Source organism: Mustelus asterias, chromosome 4 (genome assembly GCF_964213995.1).
Source record: "Mustelus asterias chromosome 4, sMusAst1.hap1.1, whole genome shotgun sequence".
Lineage (NCBI taxonomy): Eukaryota > Metazoa > Chordata > Chondrichthyes > Carcharhiniformes > Triakidae > Mustelus > Mustelus asterias.
In genome coordinates, this window is record NC_135804.1 from 90543785 (window position 1) to 90568989 (window position 25205).

At 42.4% G+C, this 25205-nt stretch overlaps 1 protein-coding gene across 4 annotated transcripts in view; it reads right to left on the bottom strand.

Annotated features, from left to right (window-relative positions):
• Positions 1–25205, bottom strand: part of tenm1 (teneurin transmembrane protein 1) — a 770685-nt gene that overhangs the window by 434211 nt on the left and 311269 nt on the right. For 3 of the 4 annotated variants that reach the window (XM_078211358.1, XM_078211357.1, XM_078211355.1), the window contains exon 5: positions 17448–17477. The exons of the other annotated variant lie outside the window; for it this stretch is intronic. In XM_078211358.1, coding sequence (XP_078067484.1) covers positions 17448–17477 — 30 coding nt within the window. The remainder of the gene's footprint in view (positions 1–17447; positions 17478–25205) is intronic. 4 annotated transcript variants of the gene reach the window in all.

Sequence of the window (25205 nt, forward strand, 5' to 3'; positions counted from 1 at the left end):
CTGTTAGCAGTTATTTAAAAAAATCAAATATCAACCTAACCAAACCACTTCCAGCATATTACTGCTTTAACCTCTTGTTGACAACAGGGAGCATCCAGCACCTTTTACGACCTCAGGATCTCCCAAAGTAATTTGCAGCCAATGAATTGCCTTTGAACTGCAATCACTCTTATAATACAAGAAAAATGGAAGCCAACAACAAGCACCTGCAAACCGCAATAAAATAATGATCAGACAATCTGTTTTGTAGGTGTTAGTCACAGGACAAATCTTAGTCAGGACCTCCCCTGTTCTTTTGCAACGAGTGTGGTGGGATCCAGCTGAGAGGGGCAGATTTGTGCTTTGGTTTAGCATCTCATTCAAAGGTTGGCACTCGAGCTCTGCAGCACTCTCAAAAATGAAGATTCGGCCTGGATTATTTGTTCAAGTCTCTGGAGTGGGAAGTGAACCCATGACCGACTGATTCAGAGGCAAGAGCGCTTCTACTGAGCCAAGAACATATTTCTGAAATAATTGTGTTTTCAACAATTGCGTGTGGTGGAAATCATATCTGATATTGCTTCAACTAAATGACTGTCAAGATGAGCAATTTGTAATATTCAAACTGTTAATTTCTCTGTGGACTAAACAATAGGTCCAAACCATCAAATAAATGATTAAAGCTGAGAATGGTATAGTTTTTATTGTTCACTATTTCCAGTGAGTGCAGTTTAATTCTCGACCAGCATTTATTCAGGCTGCTGGAAAGGTTGCCCATCCTGGTCAGAGTGTACAGAAATTTTCTTTATATGAAAGGTGTAACAAAAGTGATGAGATCCGAACAATAAGGAAAGTATCGACTCCAATATTTGGACGGCATGGTGGCACAGTGGTTAACACTGCTGCCTCACAGTACTACGGTCCTGGGTTCAATTCCAGTATTAGGCCATGCTAAATTGTCCCTTCGAGTCCAAAGATGTGTAGGTTAGGGGATTAGCTACAGTAAATATGTGGAGTTCCAGAGGTAGGATTGGGGAAAGGGCCCGGGTAAGGTACTCTGTCAGAGAGAGTCCGTTCAGATTTGATGGGCCAAATGGCCTCCTTCTGCACTAACAGGATTCTATGATTTTGGGTGGATGGAAGGCTAGTAGCTGGTATTTTTTTTCTCTGAAGGAGATCAATGTTGGAATCGGCCTTGCAGCCTGGGGACAATACGAATCAACAAAACAGCTGGAGGATTTGGTTGAAAGATGGTAAAGTACATATTCTTGAACAATGAAATTAATGGGCCATAGAGCCTTCATCATCTGAACTTGTTAAACCAGCTTTAAGATTGAAATCTACTTTTGAAACTAGAAATTTTTATAATGTTTAGTGGTCTGAACTGTAAGTAGTTAACAAATCTTTGGTCTTTAGGTTAAAGTCTTCTGATGTGACAACATTATTTCCCAATTGTCACTTGAATCTTAAATCTTAATATTTCTGGACACAGCAATGAAATTTTCAGAAACCTATAAATTGGACAAATACTAAGATGAGATAATAAATAGGTAATCTGTTTTTTATAACATTGATTGGTGGATAAATATTGACCAGAATGCACCAGCTCAACTTCAAAGAATGCTGCAGAATATTGCATCCACCTGAGAGGTTTTAGTTATCGTTGTTCCTGTTCCCTCACCTAGTGGTACACATGGCAGATGTTCATCTGTTCCCTTTGCGTGTTTCACCTCAAACAGGTCACTAGCTTGTCCCAAAGGCTTAGAGCTTGAGGGGCATCACTCCACACCAAGCTTGGCAGACCTCGAGTCTCTCCCACTCTTACCACCTGCCATTGGCATATTGAAAAGTTTTGCAGGTTGACACGCAACTTGTTGGCTGTGTTAGGAACACACCTTCCTTAGCCAACAGGACCTAGGTTGGGACTCAAACCCAAAGCTTCTGACTCAAAGATAAGGACACTACCCATTGCACCTCAAGATATTAGAGAGGTTTTAGTGGCTCACCTGAAAGATGCCACTTTTAACAGTGCAACCTTCTGCCAGTAATACACAATTGCCTGCCTAGATGATGTGCTTAATCCTTTGATTAGCATTTGAGCCTATTACGGGGATGGCATGGTGGCACAGTGGGTGAGCACTGCTGCCTCACAGCACCAGCGACTCGGGTCCGATTCCTGGCTTGGGTCATTGTTTGTGTGAAGTCTGCACGTTCTCCCCATGTCTGCATGGGTTTCCTCCGGGTGCTCCGGTTTCCTCCCACAGTCTGAAAGATGTGCTGGTTAGGGGCACTGGCCATGCTAAATGCTCCCTCAGTGTACCCGAGCAGTGTGGCGACTCGGGGATTTTCACAGTAACTTCATTGCAGTGTTAATGTAAGCCTACTTGTGACTAATAAATAAATAAACTTAAATCCAAGGTGAAAGTGCTGTTATTGATACTTGCTAATACTTGCAAGATTAGAAAAAACTGTGGCGGATAAAAAGACTTGGAATAGACTAATGATTGTTTACAAAGTTTTATTAACATGCATCATTCATTGGGGATAGTTGAGACTGGAATCCTTCCACCGGGGTCCAAACATCAATTTTTTAATTAAAGTTTGTTCTCATGCTTTAATTTGTGCAAAGTAGATTTTTTAATTGTGTCTGTGCTGATGCTTCCACATTGCTTAGGAGGCTGTTCATTCTGGCACACATCCGTTCCTCTGAGTATTAAGTATGTCCGCCTGGATTTTGTTGTGGTAATGATGGTAAAACTGTCAATGTTCATTCACCTTGTTACTCCTCTAAATCTGACAGCAACGACTGGAGTTTGCACAACTTGGACATCCAAAAGTTTCTGACAGTCAACCTATGCTGGTTCAGAGGATGTGCTGTCAAAGGCCTGGCACACTGCAATTAGAAATCACTGAGCTTGACAAGTGAGTATTTGCCCTTTTACACTCTTCATCTACGTGTAAAAACTTGTTGAGTAAGGTGTAAATGCATTTTTAGAAAGCATACAATGTTTAAAATTTAGCCTGAAAATTTAGCTTTATATGCGTGGAATGTCAAAATCTCTTTGATGATCAAAATCCCACATATTATCATTGTTTTAAACTTTTTGATGACATTTCAGCTTCTACCTTAATTCATAGAATCCTACAATGCAGAAAGAGGTCCTTCAGCCCATCAAGCCTGCACCAACAACAATCCCATCCAGGTCCTATCCCTGTAGCCCCATGGACTTACCCTGAAGATCTCCTTGACATTAAGGGACAATTGAGCATGGCCAATTAACCTAACTCGCAATCTTCGGACTGTGGGAGGAAACCAGAGCACCCGGAGGAAACACACGCAGACATGGGGGAACATGCAAACTCCATACAAACAGTGACCCAAGGCCGGAATTGAACCCGGGTCCTTGGCGCTGTGAGGCAGCAGTGCTAACCACTGTGCCATCGTGCTGCCCACAAATTCTGTTTGTACCATTGAGTTTTGTTTTCTGTAAAATGATACTGAAGAGTGAGGGATAATTTTACTTCCTGGTTTGCTGTCTATGAAAGTACTTCCATGCGATTTGTTACACAACACGTTGATGACATCACTGCCGCTGGACACCAGGAGATCCCCTCCACCTAACAAAAGGGAAAGAGCAATCCATATCACAACCTTTCAACGAGCATAGATTCTCTGTCAGCAATGTTTTGATGCCCATGTTTGGCAAACTCCAAAATTTGCTGTCAATTTTAGAGGACAGTAAGAAGTCTCATACACCAGATTAAAGTCCAACAGGTTTATATGGAATTGTGAGCTTTCGGGGTGCTGCTCCTTCATCAGGTGAGACAGGTAACTCACCAGATGAAGGAGCAGCACTCCAAAAGCTTGTGATTCCATATAAACCTGTTGGACTTTAACCTGGTGTTGTGAGACCTCGTATTGTGGCCACCCCAGTCCAATCTCCACATCATTGGCTACCAATTTGAGAGGAGTAACGAGGCAAGCACTAATAGTTTTATCATCATTTATCTTTTGTGGGCAGTTTTTTTGAGGTCAGCGGTGAGCACCAAATGCTTCATCTGTAAAATCCAGGGCTAAATACATTTTTGAAGTTTTGCAGAAAAACTGTCTTTTCATACACAAGGGACTATTTCACAAGGAAGGGTGGGATCAGGAGATTGAATTTGATGATCATCCATGATCAAAATAAATGGCAGAGCAGGTTCGAAGGGCTGAATATTCTATTTGTCACCATCTGTTTTGTTTCACATGTGTCCTGTTATATGGCAACTCATTAAATTTTCATTTAAAATGAAAGTTTTGATGTGTTTCTTTATAGATTGGAAAATGGAAGCTGCTGGTTAAATGATGATATGGTCCAGAACCATGAACTAATACTTGGAATAACTGAGTGTGAGTCACATAGATTCTTGCACTTAAACCTTAATTTATGCTGTTAATCAATCTCAAGGCACTCCAGTTTAAAGTGCAGTTGTCAAGCCACAACTATTCTCTAAGGACAATATCCCATAAACAGCCACTACATCAAAGATTTATACAATACTTTTCTGCTAGTGTTGCTTGTGGGATAAGTGTAAGTCAGAACATACAGGAAACTCTTGAAACTTCTTCAATTGTTCTCTGGAATCTTTACTGTCCACCCTGAACAGCAAACAGGTCTTCACTTTGACATTTCACCTTACTTCTTCAGTCATGCTTTGGTATATCAATCTTTACATGTGTTCATTCGCTACTATGGCACTGAAATTCCCAACTATTTAATTAAGAGATTAAATTGCTAACAATTGAACTAACATCTTGGGGAAGCTAATGCAAGAGGAAACTAAAAGAGCTGACTACTAAATTTTAACTTATTTCCTTTTTGCATTTATGTCACACCATAGTTAAGAAAGCCCACCAACGCCTCTACTTTCTCAGAAAACGAAGGAAATTTGGCATGTCAGCTATGACTCTCACCAACTTTTACAGATGCACCATAGAAAGCATTCTTTCTGGTTGTATCACAGCCTGGTATGGCTCCTGCTCTGCTCTAGACTGCAAGAAACTACAAAAGGTCGTGAATGTAACCCAGTCCATCACGCAAACCAGCTTCCCATCCATTGACTCTGTCTACACTTCCTGCTGCCTAGGCAAAGCAGCCAGCATAATTAAGGACCCCACGCATCCTGGACATTCTCTCTTCCACCTTCTTCCATCTGGAAAAAGATACAAAATTCTGAGGTCACATACCAACCGACACAAGAACAACTCCTTCCCTGCTGCCATCAGACTTTTAAATGGACCTACCTTGCATTAAGATGATCTTTCTCTACACCCTAGCTATAACTGTAACATAACATTTTGCACTCTCCTTTCCTTCTCTAAGTATAGTATACTTTGTATAGTGCGCAAGAAACAATATTTTTTGCTGTATACTAATACATATGACAATAATAAATCAAATCAAAAACATCTCGTGATTCATTTTCTTCTGTTTCAGTTTTGGTTTGGAAAGAATTGGTCAAAGTTTCAGTGGTGTTTACTGTAAAGTTTAAAGTTAAAGTTTATTTATTAGTCACAGTTAGGCTTACATTCACACTGCAATGAAGTTACTGTGAAAATTCCCTAGTCACCACACTCCGGTGTCTGTTCAGATACACTGAGGAAGAATTTAGCATGGCCAATCCACCTGACTAGCACATTTTTTCAGATTGTGGGAGGAAACTGGAGCACCCGGAGGAAACACACGCAGACATGGGGAGAACATGCAAACTTCACACAGACAGTGACCCAAGCCGGGAATCAAACCCGAGTCCCTGGCACTGTGAGGCAGCAGTGCTAACCACTGTGCGCCCCACTGAATTTGGAGGAATGAGGATTATGACAATATGATTGGTTCATGTACTCAGTCTTATTTTTATTGCTGGGCTATTGAGCAGTTAATTTGGAAGCTTTATCGCAGGCTGATAATTATCTATTGTTCTTCAGATAATCTCTCGTGGTTCTCTCTCAGGCTTTACATCAGTTACACAATGAATGAATAAGAAGGTTTTGCGCTGCTTGTTACAAAAGTCGCTGCTGGAATGTTGATATCAGGAGTTTACTAATAAAAGCAAGAATTACTCATCAGCTCTTTGGGGGTGAAGGAAAAAAGTATCATTTCATGTCTTTGTCAAAATCAGTAGTGTGCAGTGGAAAAGCTGGATGTCATGAAACGGCAAGCTTGGCGCTTAGAAGAATACTGCATATCAGAGAGATAGTGGGTGAATCTGAAACAGAAAGAGTTGAAATTAAGCTGGAATCCTTGTGGAATGAGTTGGAGCTGGTGGTTGCTGAGAAGATGGGCTGTGTCTGTGGCAGTAGGTTTTAGCCAACATCTGGTCAAACACAGGAAGGGAAAGCAATAGCAATAAAAATGAAAAGAGATAAACAAAAAAAATCTTGAAGAGATGAACTCCTTTATTATAAGCATTTCTTACAATGTGCCAGTGAAATAAAACAAAATCAAACACTTCAGATGATTCAAGGTCTAGGGGACACAGATTTAAGGTTTTTGGCAAAAGGGGGTGTGTAAGGCACATTTATTTATGCAGCGAATGGTGACATCTTGAAACTTGCTACCTAATGAATCCAAAATTGGATGGGCAAAAGGGAAATAAACCAAAGGGATATGGGGACTTTTAATTTTTTTTTTCACAGGATGTGGGCATTGCTGGCTAGGTCAGAATTTTTATTGCCCATCCGTAATTGTCCCTAAGAAAGCAGTACTGACCCGTCTCCTTGAACTGCTGTAATCCACGTGGTGTCAGTGTACCAAAGTTCTGTTTGAGAGGGAGTTCCAGGAATTTGACCCAGCACCAGTGAAGGAATAGCAATAGAGTCAGGATGATGTGTGGTTTGGAGGGGAACTTGCAGCTGAAGGTGTTCCCTATGCATCTGCTGTTCTTGACCTCCGAGGTGGTGGGGGTTGTGGAATTGGAAATTTCTGTCGAAGGAGTCTTGGTGAGTTGCTGCAATGCATCTTGTAAGTGGCACACGCTGCTGCCACTGTGCATCATTGGTGGAGGTAGTGGATATTGGAGGTGGTGAATGAGGTGCCAATCAAGCGGCCGGCTTGGATAGTGTCGAGAAGATTAGAACATGCTAGAAGCATTAAATCCTCAGGCACTATGTGTGCACAAATGAAGAACTAAAGTTAACATCTTAAATCTTGTGACTCTTTGACTGGTGGAGGTTCAGCGATATTGCATAATTAGGAGGGTATAAGTATAAAGTTCGAATGCTTAAACCGTATAGTACTTTGATCCTGTCAATGTTTCTCCTCTCTGCTAAGAGCATTCATTATTTTAATAGGTTTTATTAAGACCTGCAATTAACATTTCCAAGTTCAAATGAATCATGCTTCACAAAAATTGTTTATATCACATTCAACATACTTTATACAAGATACAGAATTTTGCCATCTAAAGGAATGTGTGTTAAGTAAAGCAAATTTCTCAGCCTATCCTCCCACACACAAAACACAATGTGATACAGGTTCAGTGAAAAAGGTTTCCAAATTAAAAGGCCAAAACACTCTAGACACCATTCATTATGATGCCCAATCATTCTTCCATTTCAAATCATTTCTAGTTCCTTATAAGTTAACTTTGAAGGAGTTGATCTATCAGAGATGAGTAAGCATGGTGGATAGACTCAAAACTGCAACAGGGCTATATTTCTGTATACCGGCAGATTAGATTATTTGAAAACTAATGGGAGCATCACAGAGTCTCCAGAGACTGGCTAGCTTGGTCATTTCAATGAGCTTTTCTACTTGTATTACTTTGCAGGTGTACTAAAATAGACTCAGTACAGTATTTTTATCAGCTCTGTGTTTGTATCTTAGAATCATACAGTGCAGAAGAGGCCATTCGGCCCATCGAGTCTGCACTGACACATTATAAACACCTGAACTCCCACCAAACCCCATCTGCCAGCACTTGGCCCATAGCTCTGAATGTTATGATGTGCCAAGTGCTCATCTTGATACTTTTTAAAGGATGTGAGGCAACCTGCCTCTATCACCCTCCCAGGCAGCACATTCCAGACCGTCACCACCCTCTGGGTAAAAATGTTTTTCCTCACATCCCTCCCAAACCTCCTGCCCCTCACTTTGAACCTATGTCCCCTCATGACTGATCCTTCAACTTAAGGCTGCTCCTTATCCACTCTGTCCATGTCTCTCATAATCTTGTACACCTCGATCAGGTCACCTCTCAGTCTTCTCTGCTTCAATGAAAATAACTCAAGCCTACCTAACTTCTCTTCATACCTTAAATGTTCCATCCCAGGCAGCATCTTGGTGAATCTCGTCTGCACCACCTCTAGTGCAATCACATCCTTCCTACAATGTGGCGACTAGAATTGCACATTGTAGGCCAATGGTTTATAGGAAATGTTTTTTCTGCAATTATGTAGCATTTTCACAAAATCTCCAGAGCATTTTTTTCTCTTCATTCACAGAATGTGGACATTGTTGGCCACCTTTATTGCTGCCCAACCCTCAATTATCCTTGAAAAGATGGTGTTAATCTACTGCCTCATGTACAACCGAGGGTTCCTTTCTAGACCAGGGCATTTAAGAGTCAATCACATTGCTGTAGATCTGAATTACATATTGGCTGGACCAGATGAGGGTGGCAGATTTCATTCACTGAAGGATATTATAAATTTTTCCTGATGGATTTTTTGCAACAATCCAGTGGTTTCATAGTCATCATTACTGACAATAACTTGTTATTCCAGATTTATTTGATGAATTGAATTTAGTTCCATAGCTGCCGCTTGTGCCTCTGGGTCATGAGTCCAGACAATAAGAAATTGGGGCTCAGGTGCACATGAGCAGTGTCCGACCCCAGCCTCACATTTAACCTTCAGTTACACAATGCACAAAACTGTGTTGGTTCTGTAACCCAATAAATTACCACTTGATACCAGTGCTGGCCCTTCTTAGTCATAAATTTGTTGCTATGACTAGAATTATATGCTGTCACTAACATACTGTCACAATCACAACATATCCGATAGCTTCAGTTCTAAACACAATGAAAATAGATTAAACTCAATTGATGAAAACATATTTGGTAATCATTTAATTACCATTAGTGCAAACAATTTAAAGACAGTTGGTTTATTACCTAATGGTGTGTGGCATAACACATTTTATTCACAAATATCGTCATGTCCGTGATTATAAACCCTTAAACACAGGCAAGATAGTTTCCCTCATCAGGAGGTCTACAGACCAATTTTTCTCAGGATTGTAGTAAAGGTCATGAAATGTTAACAACCATGATCAAAGCATTAAGAAAAAAATTCATTGATACGCTGCTTTGCAGATAGTGACTCTGTAGCTTTGAAAATATAAGTGGCATTCTACTGAAAGGTGTCAGTTTGAATCTGGTATGGACATAAGCTATACTCACCTGCATTGCTCTTGAATTTTTTGCAAAAGGCTAACTTTGAAGAGAATAAAAATGAAATTTTTAAGGTTTCCTTCAGTCACTGCAGCTACATTGCGGCTGACATAAGGTTACAGAGATATACGATTGTCTCCCAGAACTAATCCCTCATTATTTTCCAAATTCAATTTGGGCCACTTCATACCTGAATTAAACTGTATTTTTTGCATTAATGAGAAGCCAAAGCCACTTGATTTCAAAGCAACCCATACAGAATAACGGCCTTTTTAAACAATGAAACCCAGTAGTAGAGTTTGCAGCTCAGAGAAATAATTGAAAATTACATTTTTGGATATTCCTTTTAAGTTCTATTATGTCTAATCTGTCCAGATTTATCAAGGCACTGATGCTGTAGCTTCATTGGAATAAGATAACATACGTAGGTCTTGCCACAAAGGTTGACATGTAAACTTTCACTTCCCAAAAAAACCTACCAGGCAACATTACATATAGATGGATAAAATATAGATTGATGACCCCCATCTTTGCTTTTTGTTCCACCCTGTGTGATCTGATCTCAGATGGGGAAGAAGCTTGCAATTGGCCTGACCTCACGGTCTGTGGAAAGAAAGGATCATCTGTCCTTTGGTCTTGAGTTTCCTTGGACATAGTATCCAAGGAAATTCAAGGACAAGGAGTAGCTAATCCTCTCTCTCTCCAGACCATGTGCTGAGGCTCACTGCAGTGCAGTTGTGGTGCTTGTTTTAACTTCACGGAGAATATGGACGATGTAAATTAAACTACAGCAACGAAGTGGCATAAAATCTGTGGAAATGAATTGGGCGAGAACCCTGCTGGAAAATATACAAACTTGGATGTTGGGATTAGAGTCAGCTGTGATTCCTCCATGTTTCATTACCCTGTGGACAGTTGCTACTGAGTATCACACACATGAATGATCAGCTTGTGTAGGAATTATATTAAAGCTCCATGATATCCCAGCATGATTCACACCCTTAGAAGGCAAGGGGAGAAAAGTAACACCCAACAACTATCTTCAGGGAATATGAAAGTATACAGGTAGTTCCAAAGTTAGTACTTTCAGCTTTAATATCGAGCAGCCAAATAAATTAGTGTACTTACAATCGGGTACAGATTACTGCACAAAGTATGTGTTTAGCTGAACAAAAGTTTCATTGCTACATCAAAGAATTTGTAGCAATATATTTGTTTACATAATGCTATGACAGAATACAGCATAGGGTAATTTTGTTTCAGATGGTTGCATTAGTGATTTTAAGTTCAACGTTTTAAGTTCAAACTGCACTGCAGCATGTAACCTAGGCTGACAATAAAACTGTGAGTCCTGACCCTGACTATCTATGGTGGAAAGATCAGCCTCACCAATAGATTGCCTGCTGTTGTGTGACCGGAGCGCAAAATCGGAATATTTTGTGCACTGTTGATGAGTTTGCTGATTTATGCAATCCATAATGATCAGAGATTCCATAAAGAAGCAAACAAAAGCCTAATAAAATGCTCAAAAGTTCAACCTGTCCGAGGAAGTCATTCTGTCTTTGGTAGATATTCTTTTAAGGTGTGGCTGGATGACTGTGTCAACAATTCCCACTCAGAGAGATCCGTCTATTAGGTAGTCATTTCGTAGCATAATTTAAAAGAAAACATACATTTTGAAATCAGTACTGAAATGTGATAGAAAATAGCATTCTCTATTGTCTGATACATGAATTTAGAAGCATAATGTTCACTTGCTATTTCCAAGATTATAATTTAGATATAGGTGAGGAAGATCTAATAGGCACATCTTCACTTACCTGCCCATATGAAGTTATCGTTCCTATAACCCCAATGCAGCCCATAAAACTATTGCTTGAACAAATTCAAGATCTTCACTTCCATTATTCGACCAGGTAGTTTATTTCAAGTGTTAATCATTCATTATAAGAAGAGCATCTTGCTGACATTGATCTTTGATTTGCCTTGATCTAGTCTAATCTTGTGACCAATGGGCTAGATTTTTAAGGTTGCAAATAAAATCCTGATGGGATTAGACAGCCTAGATGTGGGAAGAATGTTCCCCATGTTGGGGATTTCCAGAACAAGGGATCATAGTCTAAGAATAAGGGGTAAGCCATTCAGGACTGAGATGAGGAAGAACTTCTTCACTCAGAGAGTTGTGAACCTGTGGAATTCTCTATCACAGAAAGCTGTGGGGGCCAGTTCATTAGATATGTTCAAGAGGGAGCATGGTCCTTGTGGCTAAAGGGATCAAGAGGTATGGAGAGAAAATGGGAGTGGGATACTGAAAGCGCATGATCAGCCATGATCATATTGAATGGTGGTGCAGGCTCAAAGGGCCGAATGGCCTACTCCGGCATCTATTTTCTATGCTTCTAAATTGGGTGGGCTGCAAAATAGGATGCAATGGCCTTGGGTTGGATGTCAGCTTGACCCCATCACATAATTATGGAAGGCAAGTGGGTGTGGAAATCAGAAGCATACCCGTCATTTTGTAGTTACGAAGTATCAAGCTATTCGGGTTCTTAATGACCTAATCATCTGCATTTTTTTGTTGCCGCTGCATTTTTCAGGCATCAGATGTAAAAAAAAGGGAGTGTTTTATGGTAGCTGTGACGAACCAGCACAGGGTGGAAGAAAAGGTTAGCCACCTTTTGATGGCTGAATCGAGCAGCAGATTCTGCTGATGAAGGCAGCAGTGTCGTATGTTTTTTAAAACTCATTTTTTGTTTTAACTTTTTGGAGCCTGCTTTAAGAAATAAAGATTGAGAGAGGAGGGAGCCTTTAAATTTGTAGCCAATACTGACTTCCTGTTAGTGGCATAACCCATCTGCCACATGATGCATGAGAGGAGGCGATGGCGTAGTGGTATTGTCACTCGACTAGTAATCCAGAAACCCGGTGTAACGCTCTGGGGATCAGTATTCGAATCCCACAACGACAGATGGTGGAATTTAATCTCAATAAAACACCTTGAATTAAATGTCTAATGATGACTGTGAAACCATTGTCGTAAATACCCAACGGTTTACCCAACATGATGTCCTTACCTTGTCTGGCCTACAAGTTGAAGGCATGTAAAATCGTCAGCACCGATGCACCCCTCTCCAATGAGCTCAACACATTCTATGCCTGTTTTGAGCAAGAGGTCAGCGAGAGCATGCCCTCCACTCCAGAAGCCTTGGACAAACCTGTATCCGAGGTCACTATTGCAGATGTCAGGGCAACCTTTTCGAAAATCAACCCACGGAAAGCGACTGGTCCAGATGGGGTACCTGGCCGAGCACTCAGATTCTACGCGGACCAGTTGGCGGGGGTATTCGCAGACATCTTTAACCTCTCTTTACACCAATCGCTATCATCATCCCGGTACCAAAGAAAAGCCAGGCAGCGTGCCTTAATGACGATTGTCCGGTGGCTCTGACATCCATCATTATGAAGTGCTTAGAGTCATAGAGTCATAGAGGTTTGCAGCATGGAAACAGGCTCTTCGGCCCAACTTGTCCATGCCTCCTTTTTTTTAAAAACCCCTAAGCTAATCGCAATTGCCCGCATTTGGCCCATATTCCTCTAGACCCATCTTACCCATGTAACTATCTAAATGCTTTTTAAAAGACAAACTTGTACCCGCTTCTACTACTACTTCTGGCAGCTTGTTTCAGACACTCACCATCCTCTGTGTGAAATAATTGCCCCTCTGGACACTTTTGTATCTCTCCCCTCTCACCTTAAACCTATGCCCTCTAGTTTTAGAGTCCCCTACCTTTGGGAAAAGATAGTGACTATCTCGCTGATCTATGCCCCTCATTATTTTATAGACCTCTATAAGGACACCCCTCAAAGGGTTAGTCATGGCATGAATCAATTCCAGCTTCTCAGATTGCCTGGATCCATGATGTCCTTATCTTGCCTATCACTGCAACAGGTCCACAGCAGACGCCATCTCCCTGGCCCTACACTCTGGAACACCTAGGTAACAAAGTTCCCTATGTCAGACTCCTATTTATTGACTACAGCTCAGTCTTCAATACAATTATTCCTACGAAATTCATCTCCAAACTCTATGGCCTAGGGCTCGGCTCCTCCCACTGCGACTGGATCCTAGACTTCCTAACCCACAGACTGCAATCAGTAAGGATAGGCATCAAAGCTCCTCCACGATCATCCTCAACACCGGTGCCCCACAAGGCTGTGTCCTCAGCCACTTACTATACTCCTTATACACATATGACTGTGTGGCCAAATTCCTCTCCAACTCGATTTTCAAGTTTGCTGATGACACCACGTAGTGGGTCAGATCTCAAACAATGATGAGACGGAGTACAGGAAAAACTTAGAGAATCTGGTGAACTGGTGTGACGACAATAATCTCTCCCTCAATGTCAACAAAAGGAGATAGTCATTGACTTCAGGAAGTGGACATCATGCCCCTGTCTACATCAATGGGGATGAAGTGGAAATGGTCGAGAGCTTCAAGTTTTTGGGTGCCCAAATCTCCAACAACCTGTCCTGGTCCCTCCATGTTGACACTATAGTTAAGAAAACCCACCAACACCTCTACTTTCTCAGGAGGCTAAGGAAATCTGGCATGCCCGCTATGACTCTCACCAACTTTTACAGATGCACCATAGAAAGCATTCTTTCTGGTTGTATCACAGCTTGGTATGGCTCCTGCTCTGTCCAAGACCACGGTAAACTACAAAAGTTTGTGAATGAAGCCCAGTCCACCACGCAAACCAGCCTCCAATCTATTGACATTTTCTACACTTCCCCCTGCCTTGGAAAAGCAACCAGCATAATCAAGGACCCCACACACCCTGGACATACTCTCTTCTACCTTCTTCCGTCAGGAAAAAGATGCAGAAGTCTGAGGGCATGTACTAACCGACTCAAAAACAGCTTCTTCCCTGCTGCCATCAGACTTTTGAATAGACCTAACTTGCATTCAGTTGATCTTTCTCAACACCCTACCTATGACTGCAACACTACATTCTGCACCCTCTCCTTCTCTATGTATGGTATGCTTTGTCTGTATAGTGCACAAGGAATAATATTTTTCACTGTATATGACTACATGTGACAGTAATAAAATCAAATCAAAATGGAAGGATACCATCCATCGTATTGTGTGGCACTACCACCGTGTTAAATGGGATAGACTTCAAACAGATCTTGCAACTGAAGAATGGGCATCTATGAGACATTATGAGCCATCAGCAGCAGCAAAATTGTACTCAACCACAATCTGTAACCTCATGGCCTAGAATATCCCTCACTCTACCATTACCACAAGATAAAGGATCAACCCTGGTTCAATGATGTATGTAGGAGGGCATGCCAGGAGCAACACCAGGCATACCTAAAAATGAGGTGTCAACTTCGTGAAACTACACCACAGGACTCCTTGCATGCCAAACAATATAAGCAACAAGTAATAGACAGAGCTAAGCAACTCCTCAACCAATGGATAAGATCTAAGCTCTGCAGTCCTACCACATCTAGCTCTGAATGGTGGTGGACCATTAAACAGCTCGCTGAAGAAAGAGGCTCCACAAATATCCCATCCTCAATGATGGAGCAGCCCAGCGTATCAGTGCAAAAAATTAAGACTGAAACATTCGCAACAATCTTCAGCCAGAAGTGCCGAGTGGATGATCCAACTTGGCCTCCTCTGGAGATCCCCAGCATCATAGATGTCAGTCTTCAGCCAATTTGATTCACTCCACTTGATATCAATAAATGGTTGGAGGCATTGGATACTGCAAAGGCTATGGATGCGAGCAATATTCTGGCAATAGTACTGAGTACTTGTTCTCTGAAAATTGCCGTGCACTTAGCCAAGCTATTCTAGTACAGTTACATCACTAGCATCTACCTGGCAAATTGCCGATGTATGTCATGCACACAAAAAACAGGACAAATGCAATCTGGCCAATTACTGCCCCATCAGTCTATTGTTAATCATTGGTAAAGTGATGGAAGGGGTCATCAACAGCATAATCACGATGCACTTACTTAGTAATAACCTGCTCATGGACAGTCAGTTTGGGTTCCACCAGTTCATTCAGCACCTGACCTGATTCCAGCCTTGTTTCAAACATGGACAAAAGAGCTGAACACCAGAGGTGAGATGAGAATGGCAGCCCTTGACTTCAATGCAGCATTTGACTGAGTGTGGCATCAAGGAACCCTAGCAAAACTGGAGTCAATGGGAATCAGGAGGAAAACTTTTCAATTGTTGGAGTCATACCTGGCAGATGGTTGAGGTGGTTTGAGGTTAGTCATCTCAGGTCCAAGACATCACTGCAGGAGTTCTTCAGGATAGTGTCCTAGGTCCCACCATCTTTAGTTGCTTCATCAAAGACCTTCTTCCATCCTAAGGTCAGAAGTGGGGATGACCGCTGATGATTGCAAAATGTGCAACACCATTCATGATGCCTCCCATATTGAAACAATCCATGTCCATATGCAGTGAAACCTGGACAACATTTAGGCTTGCGCCATACAAATGCCAGGCAATGACCACCTCCAACAAGAGAGGATCCAACCATTGCACCTCGACTTTCAGCATGGTCGTACAGTGGTTAGCACTGCTGCCTCACAGTGCCAAGGACCTGGATTCCAGCCTTGGGTCAGGGTCCGTGTGGAATCTGCACATTCTTGCTGTGTCTGTGTGGGTTTCTTCTGAGTGCTCCAGTTTCTTCCCACAGTCCAAAGATGTGCAGGTTAGGTTGATTGGCCATGTTAAATTGACCCTAGTGTCAGGGAAACTAGCAGGATAAATACGTAGGTTTATGGGGATAGGACCTGGGTGGGATAGTTGTTGGTGCAGTTTTGATGGGCTGAATGGCCTCCATCTGTACTGGAGGGATTCTATGATTCAATGGCATTGCCATGGTTGAATCACTCACTATCAGCTATCAACACCCTTGACCAGAAACTGAACAGGACTAGCCACGGGTACATACTGTGGTTACAAGAGCAGGTCAGAGGCTAGGAATCATGGACTGGAGCGGTTCACGAAGGCAGCTCACCACCATCTTCTCAAAGGCAACGAGGGATGGACTCTAAATGCTGGCATAGCCAGTGAGGTCCACACCTCGTAAATGCTTTTTAAAAACACCTGGCCTTAACTTCTGATTGGGCACAAAGACCTTTTTGCACTGCTAATTAACCACTTTCCCACTGGATGGCCACTAATTGACCACAAAACGCTTGATTCTCTGAGCTGAGATGGCGGGGGTGGGAATGAATGGACCACTCATTTTCCATTCTGCCTCTCTCAACCCGTCAATAAAAGGAAAATTCAGCCTCATTATTCTATTCTTGTGACTTAAGAACATAAGAACATAAGAAATAGGAGCAGGAGTAGGCCATCTAGCCCCTCGAGCCTGCCCCGCCATTCAATAAGATCATGGCTGATCTGACGTGGATCAGTACCACTTACCCGCCTGATCCCCATAACCCTTAATTCCCTTACCACTCAGGAATCCATCCATCCGCGCTTTAAACATATTCAGCGAGGTAGCCTCCACCACCTCAGTGGGCAGAGAATTCCAGAGATTCACCACCCTCTGGGAGAAGAAGTTCCTCCTCAACTCTGTCTTAAACCGACCCCCCTTTATTTTGAGGCTGTGTCCTCTAGTTTTAACTTCCTTACTAAGTGGAAAGAATCTCTCCGCCTCCACCCTATCCAGCCCCCGCATTATCTTATAAGTCTCCATAAGATCCCCCCTCAACCTTCTAAACTCCAACGAGTACAAACCCAATCTCCTCAGCCTCTCCTCATAATCCAAACCCCTCATCTCCGGTATCAACCTGGTGAACCTTCTCTGCACTCCCTCCAATGCCAATATATCCTTCCTCATATAAGGGGACCAATACTGCACACAGTATTCCAGCTGCGGCCTCACCAATGCCCTGTACAGGTGCATCAAGACATCCCTGCTTTTATATTCTATCCCCCTCGCAATATAGGCCAACATCCCATTTGCCTTCTTGATCACCTGTTGTACCTGCAGACTGGGCTTTTGCGTCTCATGCACAAGGACCCCCAGGTCCCTTTGCACGGTAGCATGTTTTAATTTGTTTCCATTGAGATAGTAATCCCATTTGTTATTATTTCCTCCAAAGTGTATAAGACTTCTTGAAGCAATGCATCTACTTTTTCTATACAACTCAATCTAGATTTTTACATCCCTTTAATGTCCTTTCTCAGTTACTTCATTTCAAACATTACATATCAATTTCTTTGAACTGAAAGTATCCTGCAAGGCAAAAGCAAGAAATGTATCTTAGGGTAATGTTTGTGGAAATGCCTTCAAAAGAAAGAGAAGCTTGAATTGAGCGTACCTCAATAATATAGTCATATTGAAAGTCTGCAGGAACTCTGCAGACAAAACAGCATCAGTAACAGAGGAAGAATAATTGAGAGTAGGTACACATAAAAAAGTCAGCCCCTGTTGTGGTTTGGAGCAGTTTGCAAAAGATACTGCTTCAGCTCCTTATTTGTCTACCCTTTACAGATAGAAAGGAGCTTAAGGATGCTGCATTAACTATATGGCCAGCCAAGGCATTAAGTGAACTAACAACCCCTGTCACAGAAAAACCAATGAAATAATGTTGTAAAATGTACCACTAGATCTGCTATTGGAAAAAAGACAATTATAGAGACGCTGAGTTAGGGTTTTACAGAGAGCTCCTTATGAGATTATTTACTATAAATGAACTAGACACATACACCAGTTCTGTTTCACTGCTGTTTGTATCTCTACCGTAATAATTTCACCTTATAGAAATATATTTCTTTGCAGATTTGGAAAAATTGCAGCATATGTTTTCCATGTTGGCAAAAATATTCAATGATAGCCTAACTGGTTAAATATCAGATTGGAAGCCAGGAGGATCTCAGTTTGAACCGAGGCAGATTTTATTTGGTCTTTGCGAAGGGGGAATTGTGAAGGGGAGATCGTGAAGTGGGGTCATGAAGGGGGTATAGTGAAGGTGGTGTTGTGAAGGAGGGGCATGCCGGGGGGCATGTCAGGTGTCATGAAAGGGGGGACCATATCGGCGGTCATGAAGGAGGACCCATTGGCAGAGTCCCAATGTCCTGATGTCAGTGATCCGTGTCAGGGAGGGGGTGGGGAAACATGCTGCCAATAGAGGGGGGGAGGGTGTCCTGATGTCCGTGGGAGGAAGGAGGAGGTCTCCCCAGTGAGAGATTTGGGCATTTTCAAAATGGCGCCTGATCGCTTTGCAGCCAGGCTCACCAGTGTGTTTTGGCCCCGCCTCTCCCAGAACAGGCACCCAACTCACCACTCTCCAAAAGTGACTAAGTGTGGGATGATTGCAGTTTGGACCACACCGGACTGCCCGGACAGACCGGCGTGGATTGCTCCGGTTTTCTCACCATTATGACACCTTAACTGGGTAATGAACCAGGCCAGGTGTTAGATTTGGAGGTAGGTGGGCACTTTGGTGATAGTGACCACAATTCGATTATATACGGAAGGGCAAGAGTTATAGCTGGGGGAAAGGAAATTATGATGCGATTAGGCGAGATTTAGCTGGCATAGGTTGGAGAAGGAAACTGCAGGGGATGGGCACAATTGTAATGTGGAGCTTATTCAAGGAACAGCTACTACGCAGCATCAATAAATATGTACCTGTCAGGCAGGGAGGAAGCAGTCGTGTGAGGGAACCGTGGTTTACTAAAGAGGTTGAATCTCTTGTGAGGAGGAAGAAGGAGACTTATATTAAGATGAAACATGAAGACTCAGTTAGGGCGCTTGAGAGTTACAAGTTAGCCAGGAAGGACCTAAAGAAAGAGTTAAGAAGAGCCAGGAGGGGACATGAGAAGTCTTTGGCAGGTAGGATCAAGGAAAACCGTAAAGCTTTCTATAGGTATGTCAGGAGTAAAAGAATGACTAGGGTAAGATTAGGGCCAGTCAAGGACAGTAGTGGGAAGTTGTGCGTGGAGTCTGAAGAGATAGGAGAGGCACTAAATGAATATTTTTCGTTGGTATTCACACAGGAGAGGGACAGTGTTGTCGAGGGGAGTACTGAGATGCAGGCTGTTGGACTGGACGGGATTGAGGTTCATAAGGAGGAGGTGTTTGCAATTCTGGAAAGGGTAAAAATTGATAAGTCCCCTGGGCCGGATGGGATTTATCCTAGGTTTCTCTGGGAGGCTAGAGAGGAGATTGCAGAGCCTTTGGCTTTGATCTTTGTGTCGTCATTGTCTACAGGAACAGTGCCAAAAGACTGGAGGATAGCAAGTGTTGTCCCCTTGTTCAAGAAAGGGAGTAGGGACAACCCTGGTAATTATAGACCAGTGAGCCTTACATCTGTTGTGGGCAAAGTTTTGGAAAGGATTATAAGGGATAGGATTTATAATCATCTAGAAAGGAATAATTTGATTAGGGATAGTCAGCACGGTTTTGTGAAGGGTAGGTCGTGCCTCACAAATCTTATTGAGTTCTTTGAGAAGGTGACCAAAGAGGTGGATGAGGGTAAAGCGGTTGATGTGGTATATATGGATTTCAGCAAAGCGTTAGATAAGGTTCCCCATGGTAAGCTATTGCAGAAAATACGGACCATGGGATTGAGGGTGATTTAGTGGTTTGGATCAGGAATTGGCTAGCTGTAAGAAAACAGAGGGTGGTGGTTGATGGGAAATGTTCATCCTGGAGTTCAGTTACTAGTGGTGTACCGCAAGGATCTGTTTTGGGGCCACTGCTGTTTGTCATTTTTATAAATGACCTGGATGAGGGCATAGAAGGATGGATAAGTAAATTTGCGGATGACACTAAAGTCGGTGGAGTTGTAGACAGTGCAGAGGGAAGTGGCAGGTTACAGAGGGACATAGATAAGCTGCAGAGCTGGGCTGAGAGGTGGCAAATGGAGTTTAATGCGGAAAAGTGTGAGGTGATTCACATTGGAAGGAGTAACAGGAATACAGAGTACTGGGCTAATGGTAAGATACTTGGTAGTGTGGATGAACAGAGGGATCTGGGTGTCCATGTGCATGGATTCCTGAAAGTTGGCACCCAGGTTGATAGGGTTGTTAAGAAGGCATACGGTGTGTTAGCTTTTATTGGTGGAGGGATTGAGTTTTGGAGCCATGAGGTCATGCTGCAACTGTACAAAACTCTGGTGCGGCCGCACTTGGAGTGTTGCGTACAGTTCTGGTCGCCGCATTATAGGAAGGATGTGGAAGCATTGGAAAGGGTGCAGAGGAGATTTACCAGGATGTTGCCTGGTATGGTGGGAAGATCGTATGAGGAAAGGCTGAGGGACTTGAGGTTGTTTTCGTTAGAAAGAAGAAGGTTAAGAGGTGACTTAATAGAGGCATTCAAGATGATCAGAGGATTAGATAGGGTGGATAGTGAGAGCCTTTTTCCTCGAATGGTGATGGCTAACACGAGGGGCCATAGCTTTAAATTGAGGGGTGATAGATAGAGGACAGATGTCAGAGGTAGGTTCTTTACTCAGAGAGGAGTAAGGGCGTGGAATGCCCTGCCTGCAGCAGTTGTGGACTTGTCAACATTAAGAGCATTCAGATGGTTATTGGATAAACATATGGATGATATTGGAATAGTGTAGATTAAAGGGGCTTTAGATTGGTTTCACTGGTCGGCGCAACATCGAGGGCCGAAGGGCCTGTACTGCACTGTAATGTTCTATGTTCTATGTTCTAAGTCTTTTTTTTTGAAAAATCCAGCCCATTATTCTTACTTTTTGATCGGTTGCTAGGATGTGTTGGCGAGGTTAGCTGAAGTGAATTTTACTAAACGTTGGCCACCCTGTGGTCATGACACATCACAAAATAAGATAGAAACTCATGTTCACATTTTACACATGTTGCTCATGAGGACTCAATAACAAACAATGCTGATCCTCAAATTGTGCCTCAGGCAATTTAAGAACATGTTACAGGCTTAGGATCTTAAACCTGACGGCCTTGTGAGTAATAGCAGTGTCATACAGGGCCCAATTTCAACTCCAGGTCTGCTGATATCAATTGCGGGAGCAATGTGGGCAGCTGTCGGTCTGGGGAGGAGAAGCAGCGTTCCAATTTTTGACTGACCTCAGCTGAGCAGTACATGCATGGGCATCAGGGAATGTCAGGATTGAGTACTGCAGTGTTGCTTGTCACAATGGCATATCCCATCGATAATCACTGCCTAAAAATCGCACTTGATGAATGACCATCTGTGCATATCTTTGGGAAGTCACTTGTGCGCATGAAATCGAACCTCAGCAAGGGCAAATAACTTCAGGAAACTAAGAGGGTAGAGAAATGGAAATGAATAATTCACAACAGGTCTTAGATGGTAAGCTATCAGATCAGTTCATTTTATAAGTACAATTATATTTGTAGCCATCCTGACAAATTCACCATTTTGTTTAATTTTGATTACAAGACGCCAGCACTTGTAACACATGTAAACGATGTGTGATTATAAATAGACTTGTGAAATTGATCAGCAACGATATTAATTGTAATTCATGGCGGGAAACAAGCAGACAATACAAGTGACAGAATATGCAGAATATTCAATTGATATCTGGTATATGCAACGAGAGAAACAACTTATCTGGATAGTATTCTTTGAATAATAGAAAACACAGCTTTTTCACGAGATAGCCATAATGTGTGGTATCAAAGCATTTAACCTACACTGCAGGATCCGTTGGTACTCTCCTCTGTTTAAGTAACCCTAAGGGCTGCATGTCTTCCATGCATTATTTAGTTTTTCTTCATCTATCTTTCAGGCACCTTGCACCCATTTAAGTGCATCTATACCTCAGTTTGAATTGACATCTTGACAACAGCTTGTATTCCAGGACATCGTGGTTTCTATCTCCCTAAGGTAGAAAGCGCACTTTTCCACTCCGAGACTGAAAAGTACTTTTGGTCCCAAGGAGAAAGAAACCGAACTGTTAAAAAATACATAAACTTCAGAAATGTGTAGCCATTTGGAAGATTAGTGTGTGGGATCAGGCCTTCCATCAGAAACTGCTCATAAACTTAAAATCCTGAAAAGCCGCCACCCCAAAGCACTAACCCAACTTTCCTCTTATGAAAGCAATGTCCATGCCATGTATGTATTATCACAGGTTTTTTGAAACCAATGTGTTTCTCTTTTTATTTGAAAAAGGAAGAAACAGAAATCTATGAACGTGCCCTGAAGCAATATCAGCATGGCATCACTGGAAGGGAAACATGTCAAAGAACAAAGAAATAACAAAGAAAATTACAGCCCTCCAAGCCTGCACCGACCATGCTGCCTGACTTAACTAAAACCCCCTATTCTTCCGGGGACCATATACCTCTATTCCCATCCTATTCATACATTTGTCAAGACACGCCTTAAAACTCACTATCGAATCCGCTTCCACTACCTCCCCCGACAGTGAGTTCCAGGAACCCACCACCCTCTGTGTAAAACACCTGCCTCGTACACCTCCTTTAAACCTTGCCCCTCGCACCTTAACCCTATGCCCCCTAGTAATTGACTCTTCCACCCTGGGAAAAAGCTTCTGACTATCCACTCTGTCCATGCCTCTCATAATCTTGTAGACTTCTATCAGGTCGTCCCCCAACCTCTGTCATTCCAGTGAGAACAAACCAAGTTTCTCCAACCTCTCTTCATAGCTAATGCCTTCCATGCCAGGCAACATCCTGGTAAATCTTTTCTGTACCCTCTCCAAAGTCTCCACATCCTTCTGGTAGTGTGGCGACCAGAATTGAACACTATATTTCAAGTGCAATCTAACTAAGGTTCTATAAAACTGCAACATGACATGCCAATTTTTAAACTCAATGCCCCTGGCCGATGAAGGCAAGCATGCCGTATGCCTTCTTGACTACCTTCTCTACATGCGTTGCCACTTTCAGTGACCTGTGTACCTGTAAACCCAGATCCCTCTGCCTATCAATACTCTTAAGGGGTCTGCCATTTACTGTATTCGACCTTCCAAAATGCATTACCTCACATTTATCCGTATTAAACTCCATCTGCCATCTCTCCACCCAAGTCGCCAACCGATCTATATCCTGCTGTATCCTCTGATGGTCCTCATCACTATCTGCAATTCCACCAACCTTTGTGTCGTCTGCAAATTTCTTAATCAAACCAGTTATATTTTCCTCCAAATCATTTATATATATTACAAACAGCAAAGGTCTCAGCACTGATCCCTGAGGAACGCCACTTGTCACAGCCCTCCATTCAGAAACACACCCTTCCACTGCTACCCTTTGTCTTCTTTGATCGAGTCAGTTTTGTATCCACCTTGCCAGCTCACCTCTGATCCCATGCGACTTCACATTCTGCACCTGCCTGCCATGAGGGACCTTGTCAAAGGCCTTACTGAAGTAATGTCATGTGATTCCAGTCTCTGTTTCATTTTTGCTTTCAACAGAACACACACAGTCAGCTCTGATGCCTAGGCTTAATAAATGAACCCACAGTATGGTAACCAAATCCTTTATGAGCATTTGGTGCCCTGTGTCTTGTAGATCAAATATGTTCATGGTATCATATCATATTAATAACCCAACCTCGTGTGATTAGCAGCAGTAAGATAGGTGGCAGCAAGATTAAGTACAAGTATGACATGGTGAACAGCCTTAGATCATGCTACTTGGCTTGAGACAACCTTAATGTTTTGGTCAGACTGCAACAAAGTTGCAGCATCACAGTGTTGAAAATGCAGCATGGTGACTACAAAGAAATTCTTTGGAGTCACAGTGCCAAAATAGTCTCAGGTACAGAGCTGGTAAGCAGATGGACCCCTCATGGTGAGATTGCACTGCACAGCCTGACAGTTCTGTCAATAGGACAACACGTTGAGAGGACCAGAACCAGGTTAGCTCAGTTGGGAAAGGTGAGTGCCTAGGGTGTAGGCTGGATTGAGAGCAAGCAAGACAGAGTCAAACATATATTGGGATGAGCTATACATCTCCAGGGAGTCATTTTTAAAGGCAGGCAGGTCATCATACTGGAATCTTTGGGACCTGATATTGCTCACAACTTCATCACTCACACACAGGCATCGATTGGATGAGAAGACTCACAAGAAAGACAGTCTATGAACAATGACATTAGAGTCATCAAAACAAAGAAAACATTGTAAAATCAGGCCAGAGAAGGTTGGAATTATAACAGACGGCTTTAGAAGTTTCTGAACAATTGGTTGAGTAAAAAAGCTAAGATGCGATGACTCCATGGTGTGCTCCTGCCACAACATGTCTTTGTAAGCGAAGCTTCAGAAAAGCACGTGAAGCTGGCTACAGTGACACTCATCCCAAGTTACTACAGAAGAAAAAAAGTCAAAAGGATCTTGTCAGAATTTCCACAAAATTCCCCAGTTGCTATCCAAATTCAAAATGTTTAAACAGCATATGGAGTTATGGTTTTTTGATTCAGGTGTGCCTGAACCAGACACGCAAGCCATAATAATATGCTCAGCAATTGGGAATGAAGATTTGCACAGGCTGAACATGTCAAGATCAACTGAAGAGGAGTTAAGGGATTCCCAAAAGATATGGATTATGTTAGGAGATCAGTTCAGAATCAGTATTCAGTGATTAGAGTCCTTGTTATTTCAATAATGGCTGATAGAATCCCTGGACCACTATGTCAGCAGATGCAGAGAAAAAGGTACATACTGTGATTTTACAAATACAGAAGTAATAAAGAGAATTGTTGAGTTTGTGATCGCATCCAGTCCTATGGAAGCATTCCAGAAGGATC